Source organism: Mus musculus, chromosome 1 (genome assembly GCF_000001635.26).
Source record: "Mus musculus strain C57BL/6J chromosome 1, GRCm38.p6 C57BL/6J".
Taxonomy (NCBI): Eukaryota; Metazoa; Chordata; class Mammalia; order Rodentia; family Muridae; genus Mus; species Mus musculus.
The window spans coordinates 105,800,923-105,817,512 of NC_000067.6; the positions used below are offsets into that span (position 1 = coordinate 105,800,923).

The 16,590-nt window shown below is 45.6% G+C and overlaps 1 protein-coding gene across 2 annotated transcripts in view; it reads left to right on the forward strand.

Annotated features, from left to right (window-relative positions):
* Positions 1–16,590, forward strand: part of Tnfrsf11a (tumor necrosis factor receptor superfamily, member 11a, NFKB activator) — a 68,772-nt gene that overhangs the window by 20,250 nt on the left and 31,932 nt on the right. For both annotated transcript variants that reach the window (XM_006529381.3, NM_009399.3), the window contains exons 2-4: positions 7,221–7,302; positions 8,408–8,533; positions 12,729–12,872. In XM_006529381.3, the coding sequence (XP_006529444.1) occupies positions 7,264–7,302; positions 8,408–8,533; positions 12,729–12,872 (309 nt within the window). In that variant the 5' untranslated portion in view covers positions 7,221–7,263. The remainder of the gene's footprint in view (positions 1–7,220; positions 7,303–8,407; positions 8,534–12,728; positions 12,873–16,590) is intronic.

The window sequence follows — 16,590 nt, forward strand, 5'->3', positions numbered from 1 at the left end:
AGAAATACAAAGGAAGGACGTGCACGTAGGTTTGGTGGAGGAAAAGTTTGTTATAGTCAGAGACAGGGACATCTGGGAGAGTCCAGAGTGATCATGACCAGACTGAGCCACGCCATGTGTGAAGGGGGAGGGGAGAGCCAAACCAAGAGGCCAGGAGGGTAAAGAATAGACAAAAAGGGCCAGATAACCAAAATGGCTGGATTATATAGGTATTGCAAGAAGATAGCCTAGCCCCTGAGCTAGAGAAGTTTAGGGTAAGGGGGTATGATATGACAGTCATTCCAACTAACAGGACTGAGGGATGCTGGGAGAACCTGGTGGCCAGGTCTGCCTTGATGTTAATGGGCACCTCAGTTAGCCTTTTGTCCTGGGTTTGAGACCTGACAGTCTACATAGTGAGCTCCAGACCACTCATGGCTAAACAAAGAAAGAGCCAAAGAAAAAGGAGAAATGAAAGCATTTGTGTGTGGGTTGCTCACATCATAAATGCTGACTTGGGTGCTCTGTCAGGGACAGAGCAGGGGCAGGTGGTTTAGAGAGGACTTTCTCAGAGCAGAGCCATTCACAGCAGGACATTCTCCAGTCATCAGCATGTGCTCACTAGCAATTAGTTTGTGTTCTATTCTGGGTAGGACCAGTTTCAACAGTACCTAGAGAGGACTATTTAAACTTTTACTTACAAATTTGTATGTCTGGTGTGGGAGGTACACTCACTGCTCAGGCATGGAGGGCAGAGGATAGTTCTGGCTTCCTACCTGGGTGTTGGTTCTGGGCAAGGAGCCTCATGGAGCCTTCCGTGGAGCCTACTGAAGGATTTTCCCTCCAAGGTCAGAAGGACAATGAAACAAAGCATTACTTTCTCAATTAGAAGTTTATCTTTGAAAAAAACCAAAACAAAACAAAAAACAAAAACAAAAAACCTACATGGTTTAGTCCAACCATAACATTTAGAAATTTGATGCCTTCCTTTCTGAAATTATGACCAAATTCTCAAATACAGTCACAGATGGATGACATTTTATAAAACACAGTCTATGGAAAATCCCCCATCTGTCCTGGGTGAGGTTCTTTCCCACTGACTTGACAGTGAGGGTCAAGCCTCTTTCTGCAGCGATCTATGCCAGTGTGAATTTTCACTGGAGCAAGAAAGCAATTTTAGTACTCATAATGACTTTCTCTACAGTTGAGCTGGTTAACAGCCTGAAAAAAATAGATATTTAAGACAGCCCGCCTACGAGATTCTATACACAGGTCCTCCTGGCTCTCTGGCAGGAACACATTTCTTCAGCTATCGCTTTATTTATTATTTATTTATTTATTGCACAGGGCCATAAATCTACAGTGATTTATAAAATGTTTATTACACTTCTTTATTTGGTGTGTGTGTGTGTGTGTGTGTGTGTGTGTAGAGAGAGACATAAGGACAACTTGGAGGAGTTGTCCTCTCTTTCTACCACATGGTAATCTAACTCAGGTCACCAGGTTGGCAGCAAGCATGTTTTCACACTGAGTCACCTTGTGGCCCTCAGAAACTTAAATATCATTTATTATCTCTTACCAATCCTTGCACAGACTGTGGGCATATTTCTTCTAGAAGATTCTGTCAGTTGCTAAGCCAAATACCAGCCTGTCTGCTGTGAAACAAACACACACAAGCCAAAAAGAAAAAAAAAAAAAAAAGAAAAGAAAAAAAAAAGAAGAGAAAAGAAAAGAAGAGAAAAGAAAAGAAAAGAAAAGGCACATGGAGTGAGGCAGGAAAGCCTAAATGCAATATATCATCCAGCCGTGGTGGCTCGTCTGCATGTTTGCTTTATTCAGACTCTAATAGTCATTGGGAAGTCAGGGGAAGTATTTTTTTTTAAAGAAAGTTAGATGTTTGTTATATCTGAATACAATTTTCTAGTTTATTAATAATAGTATGGCCCTTTCAATACACTGCCTAGTGGGTGTTTTTTCTAATTTTTATTTTTTAGACTTCTAAGAATGACAAGTTCTTAGGAAGTTTGTATTCCCCTAAATATCCCCAATACAACTCACTGCAAACAGATGAGGTCCCTAAGGCAGTAATTGTGAGTGTCTCAGACTCTCAAGAGGGTCACAGGTCACAGTTCTTGAGTTCCAGAAGGATGTCCCCAAACAAGCAAGCGGAGGTAACCCTGGCAATCTGTGGGAAGATAAGGGAGCGGAGGTGGGCGGAAGTGGGAGGAGACTTGTACGGAAGTGGGCAGAGACTTGTGTGCTGCTGCCTCTTCACTTCCATCACACACAGGGCTGAATCCTACCTCGAGAAATGGCTGCTTATAAGATGTAACTGGGCTTGGCCTGAGTCATGGAGACAGCTGTGCTCCTAAAGCTCTGACTCTGGGTTTTAGAAGGAAACGGAGCACAGTAAGAGTGGACAGAGGAAGATCTAGAGAATCAGTGTGGGCTTCTCAGCACAGTCATCCAGAAAGATTGTCTTCCCAAGACTTTCCTGCACCTTTACCAGAAAGAGCCAGCTAGCTATAGGCGTGGGGCTGTTAACATCAGCAGCCAGTTGCTTACCATCCCCTGGGGGCCTCCTCAAGTCACACTGCATCAGGAAAATGCTTTTATCAAGCTATGATTTCAACCAATAATAGCATCACAACCAATAATAGCTGCTGCTTGACTACCTGTGCTAGAGTCCTGCCCCAGTTCTGGAGGGAAGTGTAAGGTTGCTGCTGAGAGGGGCCCTGAGTGACTGGGTTGGGCTTTGCCCACTGCTGGTGGGCAGTGCAGCCAGTGATAAGATGGAGGACCCAGATGTTTAAGTGGAAGATACCTGCGAGCGCATACATACAAATCCATAAAAATAAAGTAAAACTGTGTCAGGCTTAGCTGGGTGAAGTAGTGCATACCTTAATCCTCATACTCAGGAGGAAGAGGAAGGCAGATTTCTCTGAAGTAAAGACCAGCCTGATCTATAGAGCAAGTTCTAATGTAGCTAGGGCTACATAGGGAAAGCATGTATTAGGATTAAACAGCTGTGGTTCCTATATGCCTGTGGCAATACACTAAAATCATGTCTAGTAATCTTTAAAGGGTTAAATTTTTTATGTGGGAATTATATAATATCTTACTTTTTAGAGAAAACGCATGTGGGTATAAAGCAAGTGCTTGGGGTTTAAAGAAATAACTTGTGAAGACCCGTTTTAGAGTTGGATCCTGTGGAGGCTTTGGAAAGCAGTGATTTTTGTGTGTATAAGGGGAGAAGGTATGATTTTTGTGTGTATGAGGGTAGTAGCTCCTGAGCTAGAGCTGGCCCTAGATGCTGAGAGCATCAGAGTTACATACTAGATGTGAAGTCAAGCCCATTCAGTTGGGTGATGCCTGGTAGACTGGCTGTGGAGTCCAACACAGGCAAGACCACCACAACACTTCTGAGCAATTTTGCTCCGTTTGCTTTGGCTCTCTGTCAAATTCCCCTAAAAAGCACCTTTCTGTGAGTATCACCCAAGCAAAGTGTGTGCTTATCTGACAGACACTACTGTTGCTTTCTTAATGGGTCAGAAGTGATTGATAACACTTGTCTTCTGAAGTACAGCCTGCCCACACATCTTGCCATCAGCATGCACGAGTGTCTACATCCTTAGGCTCAGACAAACCCTGTTAGATAAAGTCTGCATCAGCCACATCCAGTTTTGTTATTTGCCTCTGCGTGTCCCTCTTATGAGGGCCACTGGGACCCAGAAAAAAGCCACAGCTCCCTCTAGGAAATAGAATCCTATAAAAGAAGAAAGACCAAGAGGGCCCAAGGGAGAAGTAGGACCTCTTCTCAGCCGATCTTGCTAAGCTCTCCTAGGCTCGCTGTGATGTCCTAAGGCCCCATCATCAGGTGACTGATGGGAAACACCCAGTTAATATAACCTTCCATCAGGAAAATGATAGCAAGTCCAACAAGCAAGCCCATGCACACCCATCCCCTCACCAGTCCTTCCCCAGGGTCCCCACTCAGTGTGCCCCCGATCCCACTTGTGAGACCAGAGTGAGGTCAGAGAGACGCTTCCCTACACTCCACTCAGCTAGCCTTGGGCTAATGTTTTCTCTATAAAACGTCTTTCATAGTTGCAACATTAAGATAGCTGGCATCTTCCCCGTCCTATCACCTCTGCAGTTTTCCTCCAAGATGGCTAATGGGTAGATAAACACTTCAATTTTGACACTGACCAGGGATAACTGTTTGTATTATCTTCCATTTCTCTTTTTAAATGTTCTTTGACAGTTTCATGCATATATGTAATGGATTCCAGTCATTTCTACCCCTTACTAATCCCCTTTCTTCCCCCCCCCCCCTCAATGACTGAGCCCTTTCTTTCTCCTGAAGAACACGCAGCCTATTTTCATGTGTTTTTATATTTGTGACCCACCAGGTTTAGTTACAGTTGCTTGTATGGACATAGGTGGGAAGTTACAGACTGGAACTTGGGTAGCTTATTCGTGGCTATACCTTTAAAGAAAGTGACTCCCGTTGGGGCCTGGGTATGGTGGCACATGCCTTTAATTCCAGCACTCAGGAGGCAGGGACAGGGGCAGGCGGATCTCTCTGAGTTGGAGACCAACCTGGCCTGCAAAGTGAGTCCAGGATAGCCAGGGTTCTCAAAAAAACAAAAACAAAAACAAAAACAAACAAAAAAACAAAAAAGGAAAAAAACAAACAAACAAAAAACACAAAAAAGCAAAAAAAACAACAAACAAACAAACAAACAAACCAAGCAGACAAAAAGTGACTGCCCTTCCCCAGTCACCATGTACTTTCAGGGTGGGTGGAGTCTCACAAGCCATTTCCCTTTCCTTGATGAACTTAGTCAGCCCCAGTGCGGTGCAGGTCAGGTCTTGTGTTGGTAACCACAGCTACGGTGAGTTCATAAATGGGACGGCCCATGCCAGGTCCAGAAGACATCCTTTGCAACACTCCTCCTCATCCTCTGGCTCTTTCAAGTTTGCCATTGCAAAGGGTGGCATAGATGTCCCGTATAGAGCTGAGCAGTCCTCTAGCCCTTAGTCTTGGTACTGCAGCTGTTATGAATACCTTCTTTAGCTGTTGTCTGATGCAACAAGCAGCTCCTCTGAGGAAGGCTGAGAGCAGTGCTAATGTATGGCTATGAATGTGCACATTTAGAAGGCAGTTTGACCACACGTCCATTGGAAAAAACAAAAATTGTAGGTTCTCCCCTAGAGCTGATGGTCTTTCTAGTCACCAACTCTGGACCAAATTTACACTACCAAGCCTCAGTAGCTCCCATATTCAGCAGGCATCTGCCAAAGTATGTACTTACTCTTTAACAGTAAATTCCCTGGGGAGAGTCTGGAACTAGTTCTCTGGAGCAGGTAGGAAGGCTGACATGTTGTGTGCACTCGATGTGGGGATCTGTTCAGCTATGCCCGACTCTTCGGTTTTCTGTATTCCTGCTAACATGACTGCTTGTCACTTGCCTTTTTCTCCCACTGAGGAAGGTGAAGAAGGAGACAGCTCTAAGACTTCGTGCTGGTCAGAGGGGGCGTGGCCATTCTGTATTGTATATTAGAATCGTACACCTTTGGAGCATGTATCAGTTAGGTTCATTTTCCTGTGACCACACTGCCTGACAGAAACCACCCAAAGGAAGATTCATTGTGGCACTTTGAGAGGATCACTCCATCATAGCAGGGAGGGCAGTTCATGGAGGCAGACATGTATGGCTGGATGCTTACCTCACAACAGACCAGGACGAGAAGGGGAGACCCTTCAGAGGCCTGCTCTGGTGACTGACTTCTGCCAACTAGGCCCCGACTCCTCAAGGTTCTACAAACTCCCTAAGCAGCGACTCCTGAAATAGCACGGTTCTCTGGAGGGGGGGTGAGGTCAAGCATGGAGGAAGCATGTCAATTTCAATCGTAAAGCCTAGGAAGGAGACGGAAGCTCTGAGTGTGCGAGCGGCTTGCCTGGGTTCCATCAGGCAACAGGCAGGTGGGCTTAACCCTCAAAGTACCTACGAGTCTTCACTGTTTACGCCTTTCACGTGTTTTAGCATTCTGGAAGGTGAGCACTGCTTAACAGCCTCTAACCATCATAGGGAGCTTATTGCAGTGAATCCCCTGGCTTAATCATAGAATTGGTGTGGAGTAAGTGGGACCGTGTCACCAGACAAAAACTGGGAGGGTCGAACGGATTCGAAAACCCCAGTAAGTTCTCATGTCCAAGAGTGAAAGGCATTTTATCTACTCCCAGCCCGGTTCCTGCCGTAGGACACATGACCATGACACCCCACATGAGGACTGTGACCACTAGTCACGTAGCACAGAACACAGAGTTCTCCATGCTGTGAGATCACCAGATGGGCCAGTCCAAGGGTTCAGCCAATAAGCTTCCTTTCCCAGACATCCTTCCTTGCAAAAGGTATTTAATTTCTGGTTCACCTAAGTAAGTTGTATGCATCCATGTACCATTACCAATAAATAGTTTGGACAAGTAAGGACTGTCTCTCTCATCAAGGACTTCTGTGGGGGGAAGCCTTTGTCATACAAAGCCTGCAGAAGGCCCCTCTGCCCGAGACACGGACTCTGACCCCTGAACTAAGCAGGAGTTCCCCTCTTCCCAAGCCCTAGGCTCATCACCTGTGGGCCCCCTCTGTTCCTGGCTCTTTGAGATTACCAGCTTTATAGCTGAGCACCTCCCATTTCATCTGCCCAAGAGGCACTCACTCACCCCCAGTGGCCAGGCAGAACTCGGATGCACAGATTGGCTCATTACATTCCTATGTGAGTTCATGTGTCCCACTGACACAGGAGAAGTGTGGTCCCTTAGTGACACAGAAGTAGGGCCAACTTTTTAAGTGACTTTCATGAAGAAGTTTTCAACCTTCTGCTCTGTCACGTAAGTGTTTTTAAATGTCCAAACAGGTCAGAGCCCTGTGCTAAAAGGTTTGTTCTATGTATCCTTAGAGGATATGAACTAGCCTAGGACAGTGAAAAGCAACCTATGTCGTATTCATATGCTTTATAGAGGTACAATTGACAACTAACTTTCCTCTACATCTACTTGTTTTGTGCGTTGTGAGCTCATATGGAGGTCAGAGGACAGACTATGGGGAGTGTTTCTATCTTTTTACCATATGTTGCCAGCCTTGGCAGCAAAGCCCTAGCCATCGAGCCCCGTCTTTCCATCCCTGTCCAGAAACAACTTGTGTACGCTATCTTCCTGATGTCACTTTTCTTTTCAGGTGACTCTCCAGGTCACTCCTCCATGCACCCAGGAGAGGCATTATGAGCATCTCGGACGGTGTTGCAGCAGATGCGAACCAGGTACCCTGCACATTTTAGCTTTTCTTTTTGTCCTAAGAGATGAAGGCATCCAGAGACCTTCCATGATAGTGGTAGGCAGTGACATTTGCCTCTCAAAAGACAGAATGCATTCCCTCAGTAGATATCATCACTTATGAATCAAAGCCAGTTTCAGAAACTGGTCCTCAGTTTGTCCTGAGAAGGCAAGGTTTCCTAACATTTCATCTTAGTAAAACATAAAGTGCTACTGACACTTGAAGTTGTGTGCACAGAAGTCTTACTTTGGAATAAACAAACTGGAATTGCTTAGTCCTTGACAGACCTCCCGCATACCAGCCAAAGAGCACAAGGGGGCTGGACACCACCTTCCCCAAGTGTGGCTCAGTGTTTGTATGCCTCTGTGGAGTCCAGCTTTCGAGGTCCTCTGGTCAGATGGCTCAGTGGTTAAGAGCGCTGACTGCTCTTCCGAGTTCAAATTCCAGCAACCACATGGTGGCTCACAACCATCCGTAACGAAATCTGATGCCCTCTTCTGGAGTGTCTGAAGACAGCTACAGTGTACTTATATAAAATAAATAAATAAATCTTTAAAAAAAGAAGGAGGAGGAGGAGGAGGAGGAGGAGGAGGAGGCGGAGGAGGAGACAGAGCAGAAACTTTGAAGAGGGGAGGGGAAAGACCAATTCCCTAAGGTAGTCCTCTTCTCTTGGCCCGGTTCAAAGAACTGCTCAAGTTCTGCAGAGCACAGATTCATTGTAGAGTTCTTCCTCTCAGTCAGAAGTTTGGGGGTACTCGACTGTTTATTTAGACAAAGTAAGAGACTACTGTAGTAACACAAATCCATTTGAAGTAACATTAGGTACAGCAAACCTGGGACTGATTGTTTCAGCCAGCAGAGGCCGAGGAGCCTCAGGTACTACGCTCACTGTCTGGAGTGCCCTCATCCCAGTATCAGCCTGTCTTAGAGGGCTTCCTGGATGAATGGTCCTGTGAGTCAAATCTATAGGCTGGTGTTCATTTCTTTGTTGCAGGGGATTTAATCCAGGTTCTCACACACACTTAGCATCTTATTGTTTTGATTGGCTCATTGTTTTGTTTCTGATTGGTATGTTGCCTTCTCAATTTAAGGAAAGTACCTGTCCTCTAAGTGCACTCCTACCTCCGACAGTGTGTGTCTGCCCTGTGGCCCCGATGAGTACTTGGACACCTGGAATGAAGAAGATAAATGCTTGCTGCATAAAGTCTGTGATGCAGGTGGGTGTGTCACACTGAAGTGAGTGAAGAGGCACTCTGTCCTCTGTTCCTTAAATCTGTTCCACAGGATCTTGTTAAATATGCCCACTGCTTTTGCTTTGAGTGGTTCTCCTCATGTTTTATGTCCCCAGTGCCTCAGGTTAAAATTTCCATAATATGTTTACATTGTACTTTAATTGTGACCACATCTTACCATTGACAAAATGTCTCCACAGAGTTCAGTGTCTGTTTCATTTAATCTTCCCCAAGTCCTATACTTGTCCCATTTTAAAGATGCAAACATGGAGGCCTGAGATTGAGTGACTGCTCCAGTGTTAACCCATGAGAGACAGGCTGTAGACTGATCTTCTGGTGGGCAACCCTTCCCCTAAACAGATATGTTCTATTGTTATAGTTCGTAGCCTCAGAAGGCTACCATAACTCCCTACCATAAGGAGGGGAGCTGGTTAACAAAAAAGTTTTGAGGCAGGATCTCACTCTGTAGCTCAGGTTGGCCTTGAACTCACTACATAGCCCAGGTTGATCTCAAACTCGCAGAACTAACCCGGTCTCAGCTTGACAGGGCTGAAATTATTGGAACGCATCTCCACACTCAGCTCCATTAAAAAAAACAAAACAGAACAAAACAAAACCATAGCTCATTTTGAAATAAGGATCAAAATATGTCTCATGGATCTCCTAAGAAGTCTTTGTTTTATTTTCTCTCCTGTTTTTCTATTCTGAATACTAAACCACCACCATGTTCCTCTAGCAGGGCTTCTGGTGGTTGTTCTCCTGGTGTCATTTATCATATTTTTCTCTAGTATTTCTAGTATATTTCACATTAAATCTAGAAGGTTGATACAACTCTGGTTTATTTTGGCTAGGGTCTGGTAAAACCCCTTCATCTATAGTGTAGTTCTTCTGAATAATATTGGGAATTTATTTTTGTAATATTAGTTACTGATAAGCACGGGTTGGTCTTTATCCTCAGAGTCAGGGAGCAACCCCAAGGTCTGCACATGCCAGGCACACTCTCCTACCCAGCTACATCCACAACTCTTGGTTTACGTTAGACATAGAGACTTCTGATGTAGTCTGGCCTCTGTCTTCCTGCCTCAGGCTCAGCCTCTGCCTTGCAAAGGCTAGGATTGCAGTTGTGTGCCTCCATGCCTGACTAGATCAGCCTTCATTAGGTGTTTGATTCCGCCTTCATTCTCTGCTTATTAGCCAAATGTGTCATAGAAACTCTTCTGTCCGTCAGTTCTTTGTCTCTGAGAAGCATAGCACACGCAGAAAGGCACACCGAGTTCTTGTAACTTTCAAACTCCTGGCCGGGTTATCCAACTTGCAAGCGTTTGCGTCGATGCGATGCACTTGTGAATGCGCTTGTGTCTGAGCTGCTTTCAGTTCGCAGACTCTAGTTTTACTGATGGTCACATTATCAAAACACTCGGAGGTGAGCCCGGGTCTTCTAACACTACCACAGGCACCTTTATGAACCCCCATGAGTTTTCTGTCCTGAGCTGCCATTAGTTCTGACAACCAGGAAGTCAGCAGTCTTGAACACCACCATCCCTCTAATGTGTCTGGGACGGCTGGCAGACTCAAGGCTGGAGAAAGCGCTTCAGGAACTCCACTGGACACCAGCGTCTCATCAGCCCTTTTTATTTCCTTTGGTGACCTTGACTCACTGCTGTCTGTCGGAAATAAGAATTCATCCTGTCTCCTGCCAGTACTGAAGCCGAACACTGAACACGGAACACCGAACACAGTAGATTGTTCTTAAAGCGTTGCCACCCTCGATCCCTTATGCTCATACAGAATCCTGCTAGGATTTTTCAGAAAAGTGGCATATTCCTATGTTCCTGCATGTGCTACACACATGTTTTGGGCTGCACGGTTTGGGCATTTGATACAATAGCAAATGGGACTCCTGCTTGGGTCTAAAAAGCACGAAAATAGCAGTGTCCTTTTTTAGCTGGCTGTAACTTGAGGCAATGAAGGAAGAAGCAGGTTTTGATTTTCCGTCTCTTTTCTCTTTGAAAATTAATGTACAAGGGCCGTGTATATAATGTAGATAATCCAGATGAGACGGGGCCTTTCAGCATTCTCAGAGTGATATTGTTGTTGTTTAGTTGGTTTTTGCTTTCTAAAGAGTCATTTTAATTATGTATGCATGTATAAGGGATGACATGTACACACACACACACACACACACAGGTGCCCAAGGAGGCCAGAAAAATGTGTCAAACCCCTTGGATCTGGAATTATGGGCAGGAATGAGCTGCAGGACATGGGTACTTGTATAAATTATTTAATCTCAATGGGTGGCTCTTACTTTACCTTTGATAATCCAGTTCCTGGATAAAAGGCACAGCTTTTATTCTTTTTATAAGCTTTAATCAGCACTAGAGCTGGGCAAATATCTACCCTATGAGCTGTTAGAATCTAGTTCCCCATTAATAAATCCAAATTTCCATCTGGGCTGCTCTTAACTTCAAGTGGCCAGGCCTCATGGCCATGATTTTATGGCATCTTCCTCCTCTCCTCTCCTCTCCTCTCCTCTCCTCTCCTCTCCTCTCCTCTCCTCTCCTCTCCTCTCCTCTCCTCTCCTCTCCTCTCCTCTCCTCTCCCCTCCCCTCCCCTCCCCTCCCCTCCCCTCCCCTCCCCTCCCCTCCCCTCCCCTCCCCTCCCCTCCTCTCCTCTCCTTTGTGGTTCTTATCAGACCCCAAGCTCAGGAACCCCAAGCCCTCACTTATCTCAATTCTGCCCAACTATAGGCTGTAGGAATCTTAATTCACCAATCAGGGATAACTTGGGGGGCAAGGCCACATAGTCACTTGAGTCTTTGTGGCAAATTCTCTTATCCTTGGGGCCAACCAAGTCTTGGGGGTCAGTATTTAGCATTACAATACAAGCAAAAGACCAAACCTCAACAGCTACTGAGAATGGAATATAGATTCTGGGAGCAGAATGGGCTCATAACCAGTAAGCCATTTCTACAGCCACCTGGGTGATTTTAAATAATTTTATGACTTCATGTGTGTGCATGCCTGTAAATCGAGTTTCCTTATTCACAGTAGCTGTATTTCTGTGAAATCAGCACAACCATTAAATTAGTGAGTCCTGAACCACTGACTAAGACACTAACAGACACTAAGAGAATTCAGGCCTGGATTTCAACAAGCCCCTGGCCAGAGGGACATCACCCACTGGCACAAATGCCTTGTCCTATGTGTGTTACTGTTTACTAGATGTTTGTTGAGTAGGTACACAACTCAAACTTACACAAAACTTTATACCACACATGTTTTCTGGGCAGAGCATATCACTGCCTTCTTGTATGTAGACACAAGACGCCACTGCACATGGGGACATTTAAAATAGGACATCGTCCAATAAAAGCAAAACTGAGAAAAGTGACATTGGATAGACAGAAGCAAGGACCCTCATTTAGGTGGGGGACCTAGCCAAGTGGTGGAATGCATGAGGTTGTAGTTTCAGTCCCCAGTACTACACTGGAAGGAAATTCGTGTGAATCTGAGTAACAAGAATGATTTGCGAGTGTTGGACACTTGGCTTACAATCTAGTTAAATTCCCATATTCCCGTATTCTGGAAACCTACGAGAAGCTGGAAGATTGAAGGCAAGCACTTTGCATCTATTGGGAGGACACAGTGTGTAACCCTGGCCCACGGGACAGACGACTGCTCACGTGTGACCTGCTGCCTGCTTCTGCTTTGTCCACTTGCCTGAGGACCCCAGAGCCTTCAGGACCCTGGGATGAGTTCACGTCTCCAAAAAAAGCCCTTCTGTCTAGCTAAACTTGGCTTAACAGTTGGTGTGACTTCTGAATTTAGAAAAAAAAAGAAAAAGAAAAAGAAAAGAAAAGAAAGAAAAGAAAAGAAAACCAAGAAGCTATGCACTGCTGTGCATTTCCCCCCAATAATTAAACCTAACACGAAACTGTTTAGACAGTCTACACAACTCCCAATTATTAGGAAGAAAAGGGTCTGTTGGACCGTTTCCTACCAATAAGGAAGTATGGGAAGGAACCCTGGAGTTCCTCACCCCGGTGAGTCATCCTGTTCGCGGCCAGATGCAGCTGGCTAGTGGGCTGTTTGGAACTGGGAGGGGGACCGTGCACCAGGTGAATATTGCATCTGTGTCTCCTATCCCTTGCTGGACGCTGATCATCTCTTGTTTCCTGCAGGCAAGGCCCTGGTGGCGGTGGATCCTGGCAACCACACGGCCCCGCGTCGCTGTGCTTGCACGGCTGGCTACCACTGGAACTCAGACTGCGAGTGCTGCCGCAGGAACACGGAGTGTGCACCTGGCTTCGGAGCTCAGCATCCCTGTACGGCTGCTCGGTTACTTGTGTGTGTGTGGCACCCGACATCCCTGTATGGCTGCACAGTTGCAGATGTGAGCTCTCGTAGTGAGCCCTGCTTTTAACCTCTGTCCAGGGGGCTTCCTGGGATTTGTCATAACTGTGTCAAGCAGCTGGCTCGGAGGAACCACAGCTGAACCATCAGTTTAGTCTAGTTTGGAACAGCCCTTGGGCAGTCGTCCCAAATTCCCTCACCCCTCTGTCCCTTTTGTGGCTATGGGCCTCAATATGTGAAACCTGAGGGTACTGACTTAGTGTTAAATTGTATAGTGCAGGAATCTGCCAAGGTATGACAAAGCACACAGCCTCTTAGAAGAGGGTGCACACCTCTGGACACAATGTAAATTGACATCTACAAATATTATTTTCAAATTTATAAAATTTCACATTTAAAGAGCTCCTAAAGACTTAGCTGTAGGGGAACTATCGCCACAATGACACTTTGAAAACAGGCAAGGAGGGCTGGGAGATAATTTCTGCTCTAAAGTGTTTCCCAAGAGTGAGAATCAAAAACCCACAGTAAAAGCTAATCCCAGCTCTTTGTATCCCTTCACATAAAGTGTAAGCACTAATTTGAAATGGTTGGCTTGGTTTTTTTGTTTTTGTTTTTTTAATTGAATTGACTTGGGTTCACAGGGTAAAAATTAGTGTTTTATTTTTCCCTCCTAGATAAAGCTGCTACCATTCTCATGATATGCTTTTTAAACTCTTTATAAAGTTGTAAAAGTTCACACCTTTTGAACTTTGAGAGTAGGCTAACCCGGTGTTTGAACTGGGGCTGTGTCTCACCACTGCCATGCATTAGCACAGAGTCCATTCGCACTTCCAGCTTCTGGGTTGTTTATGAAGCTGCTGAGACTCACTTACAGTTCCCCTAGCACCTTCCGAGTGCTACATCCTTGCTCACTAGTGACGTGAAGTCCAGTCTATTTTTAATGCTCTGCCATCTGAGAACCCCATTGTGTCCTTCAGCTCTGTGGAAAGCACAGAGGCAGAAATCCTTTCAACTTAACGACAGTGCTTCTGAGAGTCAGTCGCTGTCCCAGCTTCTAAGAAGTGCTACAAAGCAGGTTTTCAGAGCATAACAAATGGCTGCTTATGCCTGCCAGTCTTTCACTTAAAGACACGATTTTAAAGCCAGAGTGCTTGGACAAGGGCTGGGAAAATTAAAATATTAATCATTTGAGTGCACATGGAAGAAAGTATCCAGCTCACACGGCAGGCCTCTGCATCAGCCCTGACTCATCTGCACATGCTCTCTCGGAAAGTCAACTTGAGCTTTTAATTCGAAAAGACGGACCTCCCTACCATATTGACGCTCTCCCTCCAAATTCTGCTTTTAGAATAGACAAAGCCCTTGGCCTGGCCACGGACTTCCCACCTTTGTGAACTAGGTGTGAACATTATGATTTCTGGAAGATGTTCTTGCGGGGGGAAAAAAAGGAATGAAAAGGGCATGGCGGCTCCTAGGTATGACAGAGGAGAAGGTCTATTGGAGATAAATAGGAGAGCATAGCCAGAGGCAGACACATCTGGGACAATCCAGAGTGAACATGATGGGAGGTGGGGGGAACTGGGCCATGTGGTGAGAGTGGGGGTGGGGGAGAACAGATGAGAGCCAGGAGACCGGGAAGAGGTCAGGATTTAAAGGGTAAAAAGGAGCAGTGTAACCAAAATGGCTGCATTGTATGGGGAAGAGCAGTCCTGGGAAGATCAGCTCAGCCCCTGGGCTGGAGGAGTTGGGGTGGGGGGGTGGGTATGCCAGCCAGGCGGACCCTGTAACAGGGACTGAGGGATGCTGGGAGAACCTGCTGGCCACCAGCATCAGCTTTCATATGTTAATAGGCACCTCAGTGAGCCTTTGGCCAAGGTTTGAGACCTAACAGTTCTCAGTTTTGAAGCCTTTTGACAGTAGGTGAATAAAATTTCACTCCTGAGGCTGGGGAATGTAAGCTCAGTTGGTAAAATGCTCACCAAGTCTGTGCACAAAGCCCTGGATTGATCGATCCCAAGTTCCGAATAAAAACCTGGTGGCACATACCTGTCATCCTAGCACTCCGGCATTAAGGCAGGAGGACAGAGGTTCAGGGCCATCCCTAACTACACAGTGAGTTTGAGGTCAACCTGGGCTACAAGAGACTCTCTACTCCCAGAAGAATCAATTGCTCATGCCCCACCTTGCAGTATATTTGAATTCAAAACAGCTGACCTGGTCCCAATACCATTCTTTGACCACACCTCTGCTCTGGGCCAGTAGGGAAAGAGAAACAGGACCAGGCTGCTGTGAGTGGACTTTTATGGTCTCCAGTATTTCAACTCCTGGCTCAGTTTAGTACAGCCAGGACTTGGGTCCACAGCAGGGTTTGGAGCAAATAGAAGTGTGACTTCTCCTGTTAGTGTGAGAAGCCTGGTTGTAAAACTGTGTGCGTGCCGTGTGAATGCCAGTGTCTGAAGAAACCACTGGACATTACAGGCTGTTGTGTGCAGACTGATGTGGGTGCTGGGACCCAAACTCTAGCCCCTGTGTTCATCTTTAAAAATGTTATCTCGATTAATATTAGTTGGTAGATGGTCCTGTCATTGTTACAATTGTTGAAAGCCTTTCACACTGCCATATCAGCGTGGCAATGTATCTTATTTACTGAGCCAAATTACAAAAATCAGACATATACCTCCTCTCAGACATGTACCAAGAATTTTAATAATCTTATTTTAGGTTTGTATTTGTGAAAAATAAGTCCTAGAAATGCTACTAATTTCCAAAGTCATTTGTGGGTTTGGTACCAGCCAATGGCCTGATGTTGGTTTCCCGTTGCAGTCAGTATTGTTTGCTTGTGCAAGGCCTCGTGTGCCAGATACAGTAAAGACAGGAGACCCAGAAAGCCTGAGGCATCGCTTAGGTGCTAAGTTAGCTTAGGAGGAACACGAGTGAATGAAGCTCTCCGGTCAGGACCAGCGTCTGCTCTGAGGTCTGTGGATGAAGGCAAGGTGCACACTTTCTCATCACTTGAGTCCGTGTTCGCTTGGGATGCAGCTCAGTCCACCTCCTTCACGTATTGTCTGTAATTACTTCTGTGCTATGAGCAATTACAGCAGAGGCCATAGGGAGCTATGTAGGCCCTTGGTAGAAAAACTTGACACCAATCCTTGTACAAGAAGAACAGACTTACAAGCTTGGTCTTGTTTTGTTTGTTTGTTTTTAGGGGGAAAGGTGCTGTTGGTAAGCTGCACTCCTTACGCTGGTGAAGTGAAGCTGATCATGTCACTGTGGCAATGTGCCACCATTTATTTAAGTACTTTACTGTTGATTCAGGCATTTCTGAATTGTTCTGGGTTTTGAAATAATAACTTTTGTAGTGAATAGTATCTTACAGCCCATATCCAACATGCTTGGGACTGTAAATGTTTCAAAAACCACTCCCCACCCCTTGACTTTAGAGTAACTACATACCTTGGATTTGGAAGAACAGGTTTCCCTTAAAGAATGTGATGGCATCACATTTGCCTGCTGGTGAAAACTGATGCAGCCATGAAGGCTGGAGATAGACAGACAGCAAATTCCAGCTATGTAAGACCAAATGGGAAATAGGTTGAAAGCAGAGCTGGCCTTAGCTGGACATTAGTCTCAGTGTCCTGACATGAAAGAAGCCAGTTTCTGAGCAAAACTCTGTAAGAGCTTCCTCCA